The sequence below is a fragment of the Myotis myotis genome, unplaced genomic scaffold (assembly GCF_014108235.1).
Source record: "Myotis myotis isolate mMyoMyo1 unplaced genomic scaffold, mMyoMyo1.p scaffold_m19_p_2, whole genome shotgun sequence".
Taxonomy (NCBI): Eukaryota; Metazoa; Chordata; class Mammalia; order Chiroptera; family Vespertilionidae; genus Myotis; species Myotis myotis.
Window position 1 is genome coordinate 69630028 of NW_023416324.1, and position 16522 is coordinate 69646549.

A 16522-nucleotide genomic window follows, 5' to 3' on the forward strand; every position below is an offset into this window, starting at 1 on the left:
GGCAGGGAGTACTGGACTTCTAAACTGCACAAGTCAGAGTGGGCCTAAACCATGGCAGGGAAAGCTACCGATTCATTTAGAGTCCTGCTTCACTGGGCAGGCAGAGCTGGCCCTGTGGCTGGATGCCGGCTACGGTGCAAGCTGGTGGCGATCACGGGCCTGGCCAAGTGTCCCAGCCGCTCACAGGTCCAAACCAGGCCTTGCCAAGTACTCTCCCTTCACTCTTTAAGCCCAACAGTGTTTTAAGGGAAATCTAATCTGGAAACGTTTCCGACTCATTTACACTTCCCTCTTTCAAAACATTCTATGGGCTATGGCCAAACCTTGTTAAGGTTCTTTTCTTTAGAAAGAGGAAGTAATGTTTGGCCCAGTGTAAACAGAATTCAAACCTCAACTATCCTGAACTCAGCTAAAATCCCTGCACCAGACTGGATTCTCCATTTGGTGATACACGGATGGCCGTGCGAGCTGCCTCTCCCCTCTATGCTTCATTCCTTGACTAAACTTAGAATCAAAATAAACTTAAACACTTTAGAAATAAAGTGAGGCCTTAACCATAGGCCAATAGCTCCAGAATCATTTCAAAAGGCATGGAGATGTAAACACACTTTCCACTCTGAGAAACCCAGGGGAAGTCCCTGACACTGCATGCGGCTCTCAGTCCACAGCGCTATTTTGCAAGATCCCTTCATGGTTAACTACAAGACACTCAACAATGGAGATGATTACGATTATGTCACTCTGTTGTGCCTTAAAGCTTAATCCCTCAGAACAATCTGATGAGATAAACATGTTCTTCTCCACATTATAAACCGAGGAAAAACTGAGCATATCGAATAGATGGCTTGTCAAGACCATATCTAGCAAATACTGGGCATAACCAAAGTTTAAGCCCAAATATTCTGATCACAAGTCCATTTTCTCTTTCCTATTTCACTGTAGCTACAGGGTCAATTCAACCAGGCCCAATAAGTGGCCCTGGGAGAACGCTTTGTAGGAAATATTTCTAGCAAGTAGTGTTTGATAGTCTGTAAATAGTCATGTTGTTATTTTTGCAATATTCCTGAAAAATATTTTATCTTGAAAAGATAGCAAATTACACATACCCCATTTAAACTAAAAAAGTCTCCTTTTCATGAATTTAGGACCCACAGTGCAAAACTGTGTGACAGAAGAAATGTAAATCTTTTCTCTAATCTCAAACAAATATGAAATGGCAGAATGTCTAAGGCAGTGGTCTCAACCTTCTGGCCCTTTAAATACAGTTCCTCATGTTGTGACCCAACCATAAAATTATTTTCGTCACTACGTCATAACTGTAGTGTTGCTATCATGTTGTGACCCAACCATAAAATTATTTTCGTCACTACGTCATAACTGTAGTGTTGCTACTGTTATGAATCGTAATGTAAATATGTGATATGCAGGATGGTCTTAGGCGACCCCTGTGAAAAGGTCGTTCGACCGCCAAAGGGGTCTCGACCCGCAGGTTGAGAACCGCTGGTCTAAGGTATCCCAAAAAGTCATTTTGGAGGAAAAAGATTATTAATAAATCTTTTACTCTAAAATGGATGGGAAATGAATATGGGAGGGCTGTGGGCTTTGGAGCGAGACAAACCCCAGGAAATCGTGTGCGCTGCTGCTCATGAACGTGAGCTCTGAGCCTCAGTTTCCTTCCCTACAGCCTGAGGGGGACTACCTACTAGGTCCGGTCATTGTGAGGATGCGTAAAGTCAAAATGACGTGCAAACAACACAGGTCCCGGCTACTCCAGGGACACCAGCTATTATTAGTGGTATTACTCAAGATTTATATGTGGGGGGTTATTTACAATTTTTTAAATTCCCCAACTCAAATGAACCAAAAGAAAAGTTGCCATTATGTGACCAAATATCACTCAAGATGACCAAAACCCAGATGGAAAAACTGATCAATTCTTGGATTAAAAGAAGGGAGTATGATCTAGAATAAATAGAGGATTCTGAGAGGGATATGATAAGGATGGCCAGGGGAAAAAAACTTGGAAATAGTTCTTTAGGCAAGACTATGATTAAGTTTTATTTACCCTAAGAAAAAAAATTCTTGAGAAAAATTTTTTTTTTTTAATTTTCTTATTAGCAGTGAAATCCAAACTGGGAAACAGAGAATATGCATAACTGCTACCCTGTTTAGCAAAATGTTTACAGATCCTCTCTCATGGTTAGGTGGTCTAAAACAACTTTAAAATAAAATAGCGTAGAGCATTTTCCCCCTGCCCAAATTCTCCTCAACGTACTTGATATTTAAAATGGTAGCAGAAGATTTGGTTCATTTCTTTTTCATCACTTGACAATGTCTTTGACAGAACTTAATTGTGAAAAACATAGATGATATATGACAAGATATAAGTGGGAAAATATGAATAAAAAACAAATAAACCCATACCTTAAGTAGGCCCACACTGGAGGGAAAGGGAGAAAAACCAAACACCCAGGGTTGGATACACGAGGAAGATTGGCCACAGATTAGCATAAAGCAGCTGAGCCATAAATTAGCAAAGCCAGGCGCACATTTGGAAAACAAACTGCAGTGAAGCAGAGCCTCTAAAATCTATAGCACAACAGGGAGTCACGGATCGACGGCACACATGGACCGCGCAGCCAGAAAAGCAAGACGGGAACAGCGATCTTGGATTAGAAGAGATCTATGATTAGGAACAGCATGTAGAAAGCAGTATATTTTCCCCGGTGGAGAGAGAAGGTGTACCCAAAGAAAGAGAATACCTCTTAAAACAGGGAATTAAAAAAGAGAAGAGATCCAGGAAAATGTCTAGAGTCAGCAGGCTCCGTCCCAGAATCAGTACAAATACAAGAGTTATTTGTCTTTCTAAAATAGAAATTATGTGCACTGCAGTTACTGTAATATGTAGAAGTATCCCATTTGACCGTTACGCTTCTCACTCCCCCCACCATGAAGCAGAGCACTGGCTTGCAGCTTAGCACCAGAACTAGCTCATCAGAGGGTGACTCCTCTGTAAGACCAGCAGATATCCTGGGGCCATAAGGAAAGTTATTTTTTCTAGAATCCTATCTGAGAACTTGGATATGTGCACTGCTAATACGTTACATTTTCTCTCCTTTCAAATGGCACTTGAGAATACATGATAGTAGCATCCAGTGGATAATAGTGTGGGCTCTGGGGTGAGTCCTGACTCTGAACTCTAAGAGGTACTACCTGTGTGACCTTAGATAAGTTTTGCCTCGATGTCCTCATCCACAAAATGGGGATATTAATAGTTCTGTCTCAGAGAAGAATAGCTTTGAAGAAGAGCTCATTACAATATTTATAACTGAGTTTGGCACAAAATAAATCCACAGTAAATGCTAGCTGTTGCTATTTCATTATTACTACCACTACCTAATATTTTTGTAGCCATTCCACAGACTTATGCTGTGCATGATCATTATCATTGTATATAGGAAATAGTTTTAATAAAAGTATAGATACATCTAAACAATGATCTAGGAAAAAAAGACAATCTTCATGAGATATAGTAGCACATAGCATTTCACTAACTTGTGTGCAGTTTAAAAGATAATATGTGAGGTGGTTTGAAACATTTCATGGTTAACTCTGACACTGCCACTACTGAGCTACTGTCCCAAAAATGCTAAGCAAGAACAGGCTTTATTAGAATTCACACTTTAAATAACGTTTTTAAAACATTCATCTATAGAACACTCTCCATTTAGGATAATGTAGCAAGTCCTGAAATTTTCTGCTTTGGTCAGAAATCAAGCTGGAAGCATTTTCACCCAGAGCTGGTCAAGGGCTGTAAGGAAGAGCAGGGCAATTGAGCTCACACCCCAGGAGCTACTACAGCTGCGCACTAACCTGAAGGCCAAGGCTAATGTTGTAATCTCACCTCAACATAGATGTGTCCATTCTCCGCCACCGAGAAGACGCCCTGTGAGGGCACCAGAAAGAGGTCAGTGCTGTACAGCTCCATGTTGAAGGTGATGTTTCTGTTGGGCGGGTCCTGGAAACTCCTGGGATTCCCCACGTGCCGCAGGCTGCAGTTAAACTGGGGGAAAAACAAGACAGAGGACAATCAGTCAAAGGAAGGATAAAGGATAAATGCCCTGTAGCTTTTTGAGCTTTGGACTTTAACATCTAATTCCCCCCGCTCCCCCCTCCCCCCACCCCAAGAGTTCCTAAAGACAGCATCTTCCACATACTACCTAATACAAACACATACCACCACAATTTCAGGTCGGCTGAAGTGGGAAGAATCTCCTTCATCCATATCTGCTGGAAATCCATTATCACCAGACTCCAAATCTTCATAACCATCTGGCCAACCACTACTACCCCCAGGGGACGGAACCTGTATCACAATCTAAAAGGCAAAGATGCCACAGAGAACGTCATAAAAACACCAAATCACATACACTTGCCTCCAAGTGGGCTTAGGATTTCTTCTTCAAAGAGACGAAAAATAAAGAGAAACCCAATTCATGTTCAAAATATGTATCTTCCTTTGTGAAAAAAATACAAATAATTTCAAACAGTGAGAAAACACTAGACACTGAAGTAGGGTTGAATGGGGTTATCAATAGACCTGCCTATCTAGTAGGATAGGGGAGCTTCTCTTCATATTAAAGCTTTCACTAAGGGGCTTCTCTTCATATTAAAAATTCTCTTCACATTAAAAATTCTAAGAAATAGCAAGGGCTGGCTAATGCAGGGAGCTCTTGTTATTTGTATCAATCAGGATTTGTAAAAAGTTTGGTTTGAGTTAGAAGCAAATGACTTAATGTTTACTACTGAGCCATTCTCTCCTCATTTTTTCTCTCGTACTCCTCTATTTCCCCCCCACCACCACCACTTTCTTCCTAACATATTTCTCTATGGTGTAGAGATGCACAAAAGTACATTATGTTTTATTCCATGGCATTGACTGAAATGATTATTCCTAGGTTAGCTGTGGGTAAGATGAAAAAATTCACCTAAGGACCATGACTCCATAAATAATTTCTCTGCATATGTAGGACAGTCATGCTGTCCTTTTGTTTTACTTATTTTATTTTTTGCTTTACATGCTTAGATTATGAATATGTTCCAAAACAAAAATATAAAGTAAGTTTGACTACTACAATCATAATTGGAACAGGAAGAGAATGTAGGAAAACCACCTCTCTGTTCTTTACTAGGTCCTCAAAAGAAAGTACTGATGCAATTAAAGCAAGCACCTAGGATACTGCTTACCCTAGAATCACCATCTCATCATCATAATCACCACCACACTACATACATATAAGAAGAAAGGGTTTTCAAGGGCTCATGATACACCTTTCTCTTCTGAGGCAAATGACCCTTTTTTAAGTTTTTATTTAACAGACAGATTATCATAGCCTCTTACTGTTGTTAATTTACACACAAGTTTTAAATTCCAAAATTAAGTACAGTATATCAGTAATGTGCCATTCATTATATCTGGAAAAAAATAGATAAATGCAACAAAAATTAGTGTTGGAATTGGCAGGAGGGTGTTCATCACAGAGGTCAAAGGTTCATAAATTATTCCAATAACAAAGGGAGATCAGCAGGGCTAGCCGGTGTTGAGGAAAGATGAGTGCACGAGAGGTCAGGAAGCTAGATTCAGTCCTGGCTCTGTTGTTAACTAGGTTCTCAAACCTAAGCAAGTCTCTTAACTCCCTGGAGTTCAATTTCCCACCTGTGAAATGAGGAAGTTGAATGATGGCATCTTAGGGTTCTGTCCCGCTCAAACATTCTAAGCTTGTCTGAGGCTTGGTAAACTTGGGCTCACAAGGAGAGTTGGTGCCCACATGAGCCACAGTGACTGGAGTACCTGATCGCCAGTCTATTCTCTAGATGGGTCAAGCGTGTCTATCCATCAGCAGTGGAATGAAGGGGAATGAGCAGCCTCTCCCTCCCTGTCCCAAGCCAAAGCTGGAACAGGCACTAAGAACACACACACCGTGTCAAAGCTGGACATAGGGATCTTTGAGCCTTATTTTACCATCAAAAGTAACGTTCTTTTGAGACATCATGTGTCACCGTCTTTTAATATTTACTGCCTAGGGTCATCTCTGCAAGAATAAGTTTAATGTGAAAGGCTTTAGATGCACTGACAAGAGCAATTTCAGAAAGGCTTGCAATGGATTATCACTGGGGGATCTGGAACACCTCCCTCCGGGAAACCTCAGAAATGAGACTTTCTTCCATCTAGATCTTTCTTAGAGGCGGGGAGAGAGGCTACGTAATAATTTCTGAATAGCCCGTCCTGGATTTCTCTCTTTTGGCTCTTTTGTTTATGGGGGAGGGCGAACTCTGGGCAGGACTCAAGTGAGGCCAGAGAGGACGGGGTCTGGTTGGCTCCGTGTAGATGTGCCCACTCATAGCCCAAGGGCTTGGATTTCATCCTAAGGACCAGGCCTTTGACCCTGCAGCTTAGCCAGAGAGACGGGTCATAATTACCTTGCCAGCGAACCCCTTTTCACCAGGATATGGAAGAGAGGACCACCGATGCTCCAACCAAGAAAACAGGGCCTCCCAACTCCCACAGATTCACCAATAAAGCAAATGAAACAAAAATGTCCAGGGTCGAAGTACATCTCATTCTGTTGAGAACTGACACTTGCTTGGTTCGGGCCTGGGGTATATGCCCCTCCTCATTTTCACAGAAATTTTAAGACTAGTTTTAAGGCAACACCCTGCAAGCTCTGGCCAAGGGCCAGGCTTTGCTCTAGAGGACACTCACGGAGTTGAAGTAAACCACGCCATCCGGGGCGGACCGCCGGTGCCGAGTCCCGCAGCCGTTCAGGGGAGACTCCAAAATGAAGTGGGTGCCATTCATCTTGGCCTTGCAGGTAGGATCCAACAGGGTGAGCTCCATCCCCGAGTAGCTGTTGGACTGAAACAACCACCACCAAAACATAAAGGGGGCCCACAGGCAGTTCTGCAGCACACAGTTCACGGTTTGCCTGGTCTTCCAAGTAAAGGTTGCTGGAGGCCTGCGTCCCCCGCCCCCTACCAACTGCCTCAAACAGGATTGTGTTTGTTGGCCTTGGAAACCCAACAGCAAAATATTGACACACAAGGATCTGGAACCCCCCTTGCTGAGAACAACAGAAACCGGGTGAGAATCGCAGCCGAGGGGAAGTGAGCCCGTCCAACTGAGAAAACAGTATGGAGCCTCTGGAGTCCCGAAGTGAAAGAGCTGGAGAGAAAGAACTAACACGTACTGGGGCGAGATGCGGGGGGAAGTGGCCTTCCCTTCGCTCCTTTAAGGAACTGCACTGACCTGAAAAGAATCTTTTTCTACAGCCACGGTCATCTTTTCATGGTCACATTTGACTGACAGGGCAACATCCATGCTGCCCTGCACCTCCTCAGGCTCTCTGGGACCAGGAAACAGTCGTAAGCCGGGGATGACAGGGTCCTTTGGCTGCGGGAGCCCATCTTCTCCTCCTTCCTTCTGGCCTTTCCTGGGGATGTCCAGGAAAGGAAAGGGGAAACCTCCACTCTGGCCTCTCCCTCTCCGGATGGGTGGGTTGTCCAGGTTTCCAGGGTCCAGCAGGATCCGTAACTCGGGAGGGATGGTGTGGACCTCCTCATCTCTCATCTCCTCTGGTGGTGACAGAAGAAAGCAAAACATCATCAGTGTCTGATGCCAGGGCACAATCAGTGTTTGATGCCAGGGCACAATCATCATTAAAGGCAAGAACAGGAAGAATCAGCATGGAGTGTGTAAAATTACACTTAACAAATAATGTATGACGGAGATGAGTAGTCTGGAAGCCTGAATTTTAGTCCTAGGGTTCTTTCTAACTCACTAAGTGGCTTTGGGCCAGTGGCTTATTTCTCTGTGCCTCAGTTCCCCAAGTTTTAAAATTAAGAGATTTAATGATTAATGAGATCAAGTGGTTCTAAAATTGGTTGCACCACTTTGGAAATGTTAAAAAAAAAAAATCCCTTTGCCCAGGCTGCACCCCAGACCAATGAAAAATCAGACCCTCTGGAAAACCCCAAAGACTCCATAGAAAAACTACTAGACCTAATAAATGAATTCAGCAATGTATCAGGATACAAAATTAACACTCAGAAATCTATGGCCTTTTTATACACCAATAATGAACTCACAGAAAGAGAAACGAAAAAAACAATCCCATTTACCATTGCACACAAAAAAATTAAGATACCTAGGAGTAAACTTAACAAAGGAGGTAAAAGACTTGTACTCGGAAAACTACAGGACATTGAAAAAAAGAGATAGGGAAGACAGAAACAAATGGAAGAACACACCATGTTCATGGATTGGCAGAATCAACATCATTAAAATGTCCATACTACCCAAAGCAATCTACAGATTCAATGCAATTCCCATTAAAATACCAATGGCATATTTCAAAGGTCTAGAACAAACTCTCCAAAAATTCATCTGGAATAAAAAAAGACCCCGAATAGCCACAGCAATCCTGAGAAAGAAGAACAAAGTTGGAGGGATCACAATACCAGATATCAAGCTATATTACCAAGCCACGGTTCTCAAAACTGCCTGGCACTAGCACAAGAACAGACATATAGACCAATGGAACAGAACAGAGAACCCAGAAATCAACCCAAGCCATTATGCTCAATTAATATTTGACAAAGGAGACAAGAGCATATAATGGAGTCAAGACAGTCTCTTCAATAAAAGGTGCTGGGAAGTTTGGTCAGATACATGCAAAAAAAATGAAACTAGATCACCAACTTACACCATATACACAAAAAAACCTCAAAATGGCTAAAGGACTTAATTGTAAGACAGGAAACCATAAAAATCCTACAAGACTCCATAGGCAGCAAAATAGCAGACATATGTCATAGCAATATCTTTACAGACACAGCTCTTAGGGCAGTGATGGCAAACCTATGACACGTGAACTCATTTTTTTGGTTGATTTTTCTGTGTTAAATGGCATTTAAATATATAAAATAAATATCAAAAATATAAATCTTTGTTTTACTATGGCTACAAATATCAAAATATTTCTATATGTGACATGGCACCAGAGTTAAGTTAGGGTTTTTCAAAATGCTGACATGCCGAGCTCAAAAGATTCGCCATCACTGTCCTAGGGCAATGGAGAAGGAGAAAATAAACAAATGGGATTACATTAAAAAAAAAAAAGAAGCCTCTGCACAGCAAAAGAAACCATCAACAAAACAACAAGAAAGCCCACTGCATGGGAAAACATATTTGCCAATGATATTTCCGATAAGAGTTTAATCTCCAACATTTACAGAGAACTCATACAACTTAACAAAAGGAAGATAAACGATCCAATCAAAAAAATGGGCAAAGGATCTAAATATACACCTCTCGAAAGAGGACATACAGAAGGCCAAGAGACATATGAAAACATGCTCAAAGTCACTAATCATCAGAGAGATGCAAATCAAAACAACGAGATACATCTCAGCCCTGTAAGAATGGTTATCATCAACAAATCAACAAATGACAAGTGCTGGTGAGGATGTGGAGAAAAAGGAACCCTCGTGCACTGCTGGTAGGAATGCAGACTGGTGCAGCCACTATGGAAGACAGTATGGAGTTTCCTCAAAAAACTAAAAATGGAACTCCCATTTGACCCAGTGATCCCACCTCTAGGAATATATCCCAAGAAACCAGAAACACCAATCAGAAAGGATATATGCACCCTTATGTTCATAGCAGCACAATTTACAATAGCTTACATTTGGAAACAACCTAAGTGTCCATCAGCAGGTGAGTGGATTAAAAATCTGTGGTACATCTACACAATGGACTACTACGCTGCTATAAAAAAGAAGGAACTTTTACCATTTGCAACAGCATGGATGGAAATGGAGAGCATTATGCTAAGCGAAATAAGCCAGTCAGAGAAAGATAAGTATCACATGATCTCACTCATATGTGGGATATAATAATCAACATAATTTGATGAACAAGAATAGATCCAGAGACAAATTGTAGGGGAAGGGGCGGTTAGAGAGCAACCAAAGGACTTGTATGCATGCACATTAGCATAACCAATGGACACAGACACTGGGGAAGTGGGGGCTTGCCCAGGGTGGGAATGGCTGAGGGGGGGGGGGTCCATTGGGGAAAAAGGAGACATATGTGAAACTTTAGAAAATAAAAAAAAAAAATGAAGTTTCATTTGTTGCCAAAAAAAAAAAAAATCAGACCCTCTGGAGTGGTAGCTAACCGGTAATATGTTTTAGAGCTCCCCACGAGATTCCAATGTATAGCCAAGTTGAGAGCCATGGGAGTAGATGATTTCTAACGCCCCACAAGCTACAACAATCTATGATTTGAATAAGTTATGTGGGACAATACAGTCTATTCGTATGCCATCGAAATGCTTCCCTTGAGTCTAGAGATTGTTTAGAAGAGCTTCTCTAAGGATTTGTTAGACTCCTTGACTGCTCAATTCTAACAGGTATCTGGGCACCATGGCCTTTAGAACCTAGACCTAAAGACGAAAAGAAAAAGCTGCTTTGTTTAGTTTTGTTGTTATTTTTTTTTTCTAAAAAATAGCAGCTTAGCTACTTAGTCTTTGAAAGGAACAAACATCTATCAACAAGTGAATCTAAGAATCAAGTGAATAAATAATCTGATGAACAGAATGAACTGTTGATTATAATAGAATTAGGGACATAGAAAAGGAATGGACTGACTATTCTTGGGGGGGAAAGGGGTGTGGGAGATGCGGGAAGAGACTGGACAAAAATCGTGCACCTATGGATGAGGACAGTGGGTGGGGAGTGAGGGCGGAGGGTGGGGCGGGAACTGGGAGGAGGGGAGTTATGGGGGGGAAAAAGAGGAACAAATGTAATAATCTGAACAATAAAGATTTAATTAAAAAATAAATAAATAAAATAAAAAATCAATAAAAACGTGTTTAAAAAAAAAATAGCAGCTTAGCTACTTAGTCTTTGAAAGGAACAAACATATTCCCAATTGAATTGATTCTTAGTGTTTTTTTCATATTGTCAACAATGCAGAGGAAAAAAACCTCTCCCCAGTATTCTCCGCAAGCAAAGCCAATAGATATATGCTTGAGGTCAATCCATCGCAGTGGGAGTTGGAAGTGGAGATGATCAGGGACATTAACTCTCCTCCAATACTATCTTTCTGAAAAAGATAGCACAGCTGTATGGGTGCAAAATAAGTCAGAGCTTTGGAGGGCTTTACAATTTTCACTTTGACAAAAACCTTCACAACAACCCTGTGAGGTAGGTCCTATTGTTCCCCTGTATTACTGAGGAAGAACAGCCTGAGGCTCAGAGGTTAAGCAACTTCCCTCCTCAAACGGTGACTAAATGGCAGAGCTGGGACTTGAGCCTGCACTCCTATCCTTCATTCTATTGGCACTGCTCTCAGTACTTTGGGTGAGGAACAGGTCTGGGGCTCAGAAAACTTGGTATCTGAGTCCCTCTGGCTATAAGGAAAACCTCAAGAACTTGTTAAGCATCTGCTTTCTGCTCCATCAATCTGGGGTGATAGCTCCTACATTCCCTCTGGGTGAGAATGAGAAAGCACATGTATGAATCCTCATGCCTATTTCCATGTAAGATTCGGCCTGACCTAACACGTCTTTCCTGCATCTCAGCTGCAAGTGATTATTAGGTGCCTCTGAGGGAGGAAGCCGGGCTAATATAGCCTTAATGTAATCACAGTGAAGGTGATCTACATAACAAAGTTCTCCAACATGCAATCAACTCTATGCTACTAAAAACAAATCTTCATTAAAGATAGTTTCCTCAAAATAATCTACAATTCTACATAACTTTAATAAGCTTTATAGTAAAAAGTAGTCAAACAAACTATTAAAACTTGCAATAGAAAAGCAGGACTATGTAAGCTGAAATGAGAGTTCCTCACTGGAAAGCTTCATTTGAGGACTACTTTTAATACAGTTTTTAAAAAAACCATACTTACCATTGTTTTCAAGCCGAAGATGAAATCTGTTAGCCACAGGAGCCACTGTGTATGATGTCAATGGACTGTAGCCATTGTCCAAAGCCCACCTGACTAGATTCTCTTGGGTTGAAGGAATGTCATCTCGTATTGATTTGGTCATTATCATGGATCTTTCACTCTCTTTCCCAAAGCCAATACTGTTAGGAGCCTGAAGATAGTAGCAAAATTTCACTTATGAGTCTAAACAGTGCTTTAGATAAGAATAATTAAATATCTAAAACAAATAGAGTCTATATTGTATATGAAGAAGTTATTCTTTTAATTCCTATTTTCCTTGGACTAAGAATATGAACACTGATGTGGAAAAAAAATATATATATATATATATATATAATCCTCACCAGAGAATATGTTTATTGATTTTGGAGAGACTGGAAGTGGGAAAGAGAGAGAGAAACACTGATGTGAGAGAGAAACATGGATCAGTTGCCTACCTCACATACCCTGATCCCCGCAACCTAGGTATGTGTCCTAACTGGGAATCGAACCTGCAACCTTTTTGGTGTACAAGACGATGCTCCAACTAATCAAGCCACCCAGCAAGGGCTGATGCAAAAGTCTTTAACAACAGATTAAGAGAAATCTATTCATGCTGTTTGATCATAGCATTTGGGTTGCTTATGTTGATAAAAATAATCTAATGAGCTAAGCTACATACTAAGTATATCTAGTATGTTATTGCAGAGTTAACGTTTAAACTATTAACACACACACACACCAAATACGTATGTATACTGAACTTTCCCTTATTTTTATTTATACAGATGTGCATGTTATATTATATTAAAAAAAGTCTGTTTCTACTTCCTGTAGCCTAGATTTACATGAAAGAAAGCACAACCTAGTTACTTCAGTAGTAACTAGGAGACTATCTCATCTACGTAAACTATTAAATTCATATGGTGAAACCATTGTTTATATTTCATTTACAATTTATGATCTATTTAGCAATCCCGTAATTGTACTCATCTGCCAATTCCATTAACTGAATAGGCTTAGATCTTATGCTCTAAATATTACTTAATTTAGGTTACTGTGCCTCTAAATCAATATTTTATCCAGCAAAACAAATCAGTCTTAAAATTGGCTTTCACTGGTCATCAGTTACAAAGTTAAAACTGAATGATAGAAATCTTTCCAAGAAAGGACCTAAGAGGACTCCGAGGAACCTGGACATGGGAGGTAATTTTCCAACCACCTCTGACTCCTGTAGCAGTGATCGTGTCAGATGATGAGGGAGCTGACTGCGGCACAGAGGAGCCCAGCGGGAAGGCCCGAATTGTCAACAACTGCTCCACAGGCTGAAAGCCCTGCCAGCCGGCAGATTATGGCACTTCCATGCTGCATAAAAATCACTTTAATTTCCATGCCCAATGCTTTCCTCCTGCATACATACAGCATTTTCCCTAAATTCCCCATTTGTTTCCCATTCTGTTTGCCCCTAACATGACTAAATGTTAATCCTTTCCCACTGCAAAATCATAGAGGATTCACAGGCTCTACGTTCCCTTGGCCTCTTTGGTTGTGGGAGATTGGCTGAGGACACATTTTCGATTCAGAGGTTAAAGGCGCTCACCCAGTATGTTTTCTATGACCCAAGGTGCTTATCTGAGAAAAACAAAACAAAACTGCACACTGGGCAGGCAGTCATGCGCAAAGGGACGGACCGCTTCAACCAAGTTCTGTGGCTATTTGCAAAAAAACCCCAAACCTCAGCTTCATAGGTTTGGAATAGTCTAACTCTCATTCTGATTCAAAGAAAACTCCCCGAGGGAAGGAAGGGTTAAAAATAGAAAGAAAACTAAACCGAGGTAAAGAAGGATCCAATCTGTTCTTACAACTTTTTATTCATTTAGTCAACAGCAGTCTCCTAAGCACAGCTTCTTCCCAGCCTTTCAAAGCAGCGAATCGTTTTGATTGGCTGGGGCTGCTTGGCCTCATCTGCCCTCGTCTTTCATGTTGTTGGACAGCTGAGAAAATACTGTATTTCCAGAATACTATCATCATAACTGCCACCTGTCCTTTCTGTACCCATGTGGAGTGATTTGTTTACACCTTTCCACATGAAATCTGGGAGCTGTCAGTACAGCTCACATTGATTATGCCTTGGGATTTACAAGGCTACAAATCTATCTACACGTTTGTGAAGCCGCGAGGCTTGCAGCAATGGCAGGCAAGGTGGTTGCCAGCAATGAGTGAATTTCTCACCCTGTATTTCTGGGAGTCCCCAGGGTTTCCCAAGGCCTCGGCGTAGCTGCTCCAATGGGAGTGTTCAAGGGGGGGTCTCCAAATACCACTGCCACCTTTCCCACTCACAGCTTCACGAAGGATGAGGAGCTAGAAAACTCTGAGTGCCTCCATCTCCTCCCCGACCACCCAACACACGTTTGCATCGGAACTGTTGGTGTAGGGGCGGGGCCTGCGGGAAGGGCGGGGCCTGCGGGAAGGGCTGGGCGGAGAGTGTGGTCCGTGTTCCCACTGGGTTGAAAAAATGTCTAAGAACAAACTGGCTATTGCCAACCTTAAAGTCCTCAGGCCATGAAATAGTACAACGATAAATTTCTAACACGTTTCCTCCGTCTACTCTTTTGTTGTGGAGGTTCTTCCGAAATGTGATTATGCACAGTCCATAAGAACCTAACGGAAAAGCCAGAGCGTGCACAGCAAGGCAGACACTTCTGGAATTCCCATTCTTGCCCACAGCACAACATTTGCATCTCTTTGGACCATTGTGTCATTTGGAGGGTTCATTCTGTGCACAGCCCCCCCTTCACACATACACATGCCACCCATGCTCTTCTCTAAATTACCCCATTAAGTTCCTTACAATTGTTTAGTAGACAATTTTCTTTGTTTTCACTTTGTTTAGAGAAGTTAATTGCTCCTATAGACAAACTTTCAAGGGTTGCTTATGGAAGAAAGATGAACTCCCTTTGTAAGGCACACGTACTGTGCTAGGAGCTTTACCTAGGTTATCTCATTTAATGTCCTCTAAAATACAAGGAGACAGGCATTGCTGTCTCTCTGCTGGAGAAGGGGAACCTGGGGCTCACAGAAGTTTAGAAGACTGGCTGAGAACTCACCCGGTGCAGGCAGTGTGCCACGTATATTAGATGAAAATACCCAGTGCCCACTTAGCAAATACTTGTTAAATGAATAAATTAACGAATGAACAAACTCTGTTAAACCTCACAATTACTCTCAAGATGACTACTATCATCGTATCCATTTCACAGCTAAGGAAACAGACTAGATAGAATTCAACTGGCTTACTCAGTCTCAACTGGGAGTACTGACCATTGGAGATGGGATTTGAATCCAGCCCTGTCTGGCAACAAAGCCAGGACTCTTTCCACTCTACCATACTGTCTTTAAAGGACATACTAGAAACGAGGTCACTATAAACCATGTTCCTCTTTCTAAGCACGAATATATGCCTTCTTATTAGTAGGTAATTTTCCCTCACAGCACAGTCAGAATTCACATCTGAGACAGGGAGTTAGGAAATCACAAAGCATGAAGCTGATTGGGGGAATAAAAAAGAACATCATGAAACATTACCTAATTGTTTAGCAATGCTGTCATGCATTGTCCAAAATTGGCCTGGAACAGGAGCACGGCCAAGGAGAGAAATATAAACAGATCTTACACTGAGATGAGCAATCTCCAACTCGTAGAAGTGGAGGCATTCAGAGCGAACCCCAGGACTGCCACGGGCCAGCCACTCACACTCAGGGAGCGACAGAGCACTGAAGGGTCGGGGCTGAGAGAACATTTACACAAGAACTCCAGCAGGGAAATAAAATGTACCGTATGTTTTTGTCTTTCAAAGCTTGATTCCCTTTCCTGTTGTTGTTATTCTGTTGTTATTAAAAACATTCGATTGGTGTGCCAGGCAGCAAAGGTTGCAGACACCTCAGGTCACCAACATCCCTCACATGCCATGCCAGGGAAGGCAACCAACACAGCTCTGACTTCACAAAATCACTGGCGGGCCTTGTGCTCAACACCAAATTAATGTATCATCATTACACAGGATGGCTTGCTTGGATGCCTTCAAAGTTTAAAAGAAAAAAACCACAGGAACCAGAAATGATTACTTTAAATTAAGATGTGTGTGTTCGTGGCTTTGCCTGCTGCCTCTGGTGAGCGCCTGTACATGACGTTGCCTAGGGGACCACTGGTTTTGCTCTCTGCTGTATCACACGAAGGTGCCATGAAGAAATAATACCCAAACCAAAGGCTTTCCTCTCCCAAAACACTGAAAACATAACACACCCTCCAATGGATTCAATGCAGATGCAGAAAGACAAACTGGCCACAATTTTTAAAAAAGTGCACAAAATTGTGAGCTTGCAAAAGAGATGCTAAACAGGTTATTATCTTCTTAAAAATCAGAAGGGGGATTTTTCTTCGACTTTCGTTATGATTTGCTCCAATATTCTGTCAAATAGTCATTTCCCTAAACGTATTTGAAAAAGTTTCATTTTACCAAATTTCAACATT

At 41.6% G+C, this 16522-nt stretch overlaps 1 protein-coding gene across 3 annotated transcripts in view; it reads right to left on the reverse strand.

Moving 5' to 3' along the window:
* The window catches only part of TGFBR3 (transforming growth factor beta receptor 3), a 199268-nt gene that overhangs the window by 24647 nt on the left and 158099 nt on the right, over window positions 1–16522 (reverse strand). For all 3 annotated transcript variants that reach the window (XM_036351362.1, XM_036351361.1, XM_036351360.1), the window contains 5 exons: window positions 11975–12164; window positions 7307–7632; window positions 6764–6916; window positions 4238–4378; window positions 3905–4063 (listed from right to left, as the gene is read on the reverse strand). In XM_036351362.1, the coding sequence (XP_036207255.1) occupies window positions 3905–4063; window positions 4238–4378; window positions 6764–6916; window positions 7307–7632; window positions 11975–12164 (969 nt within the window). The remainder of the gene's footprint in view (window positions 1–3904; window positions 4064–4237; window positions 4379–6763; window positions 6917–7306; window positions 7633–11974; window positions 12165–16522) is intronic.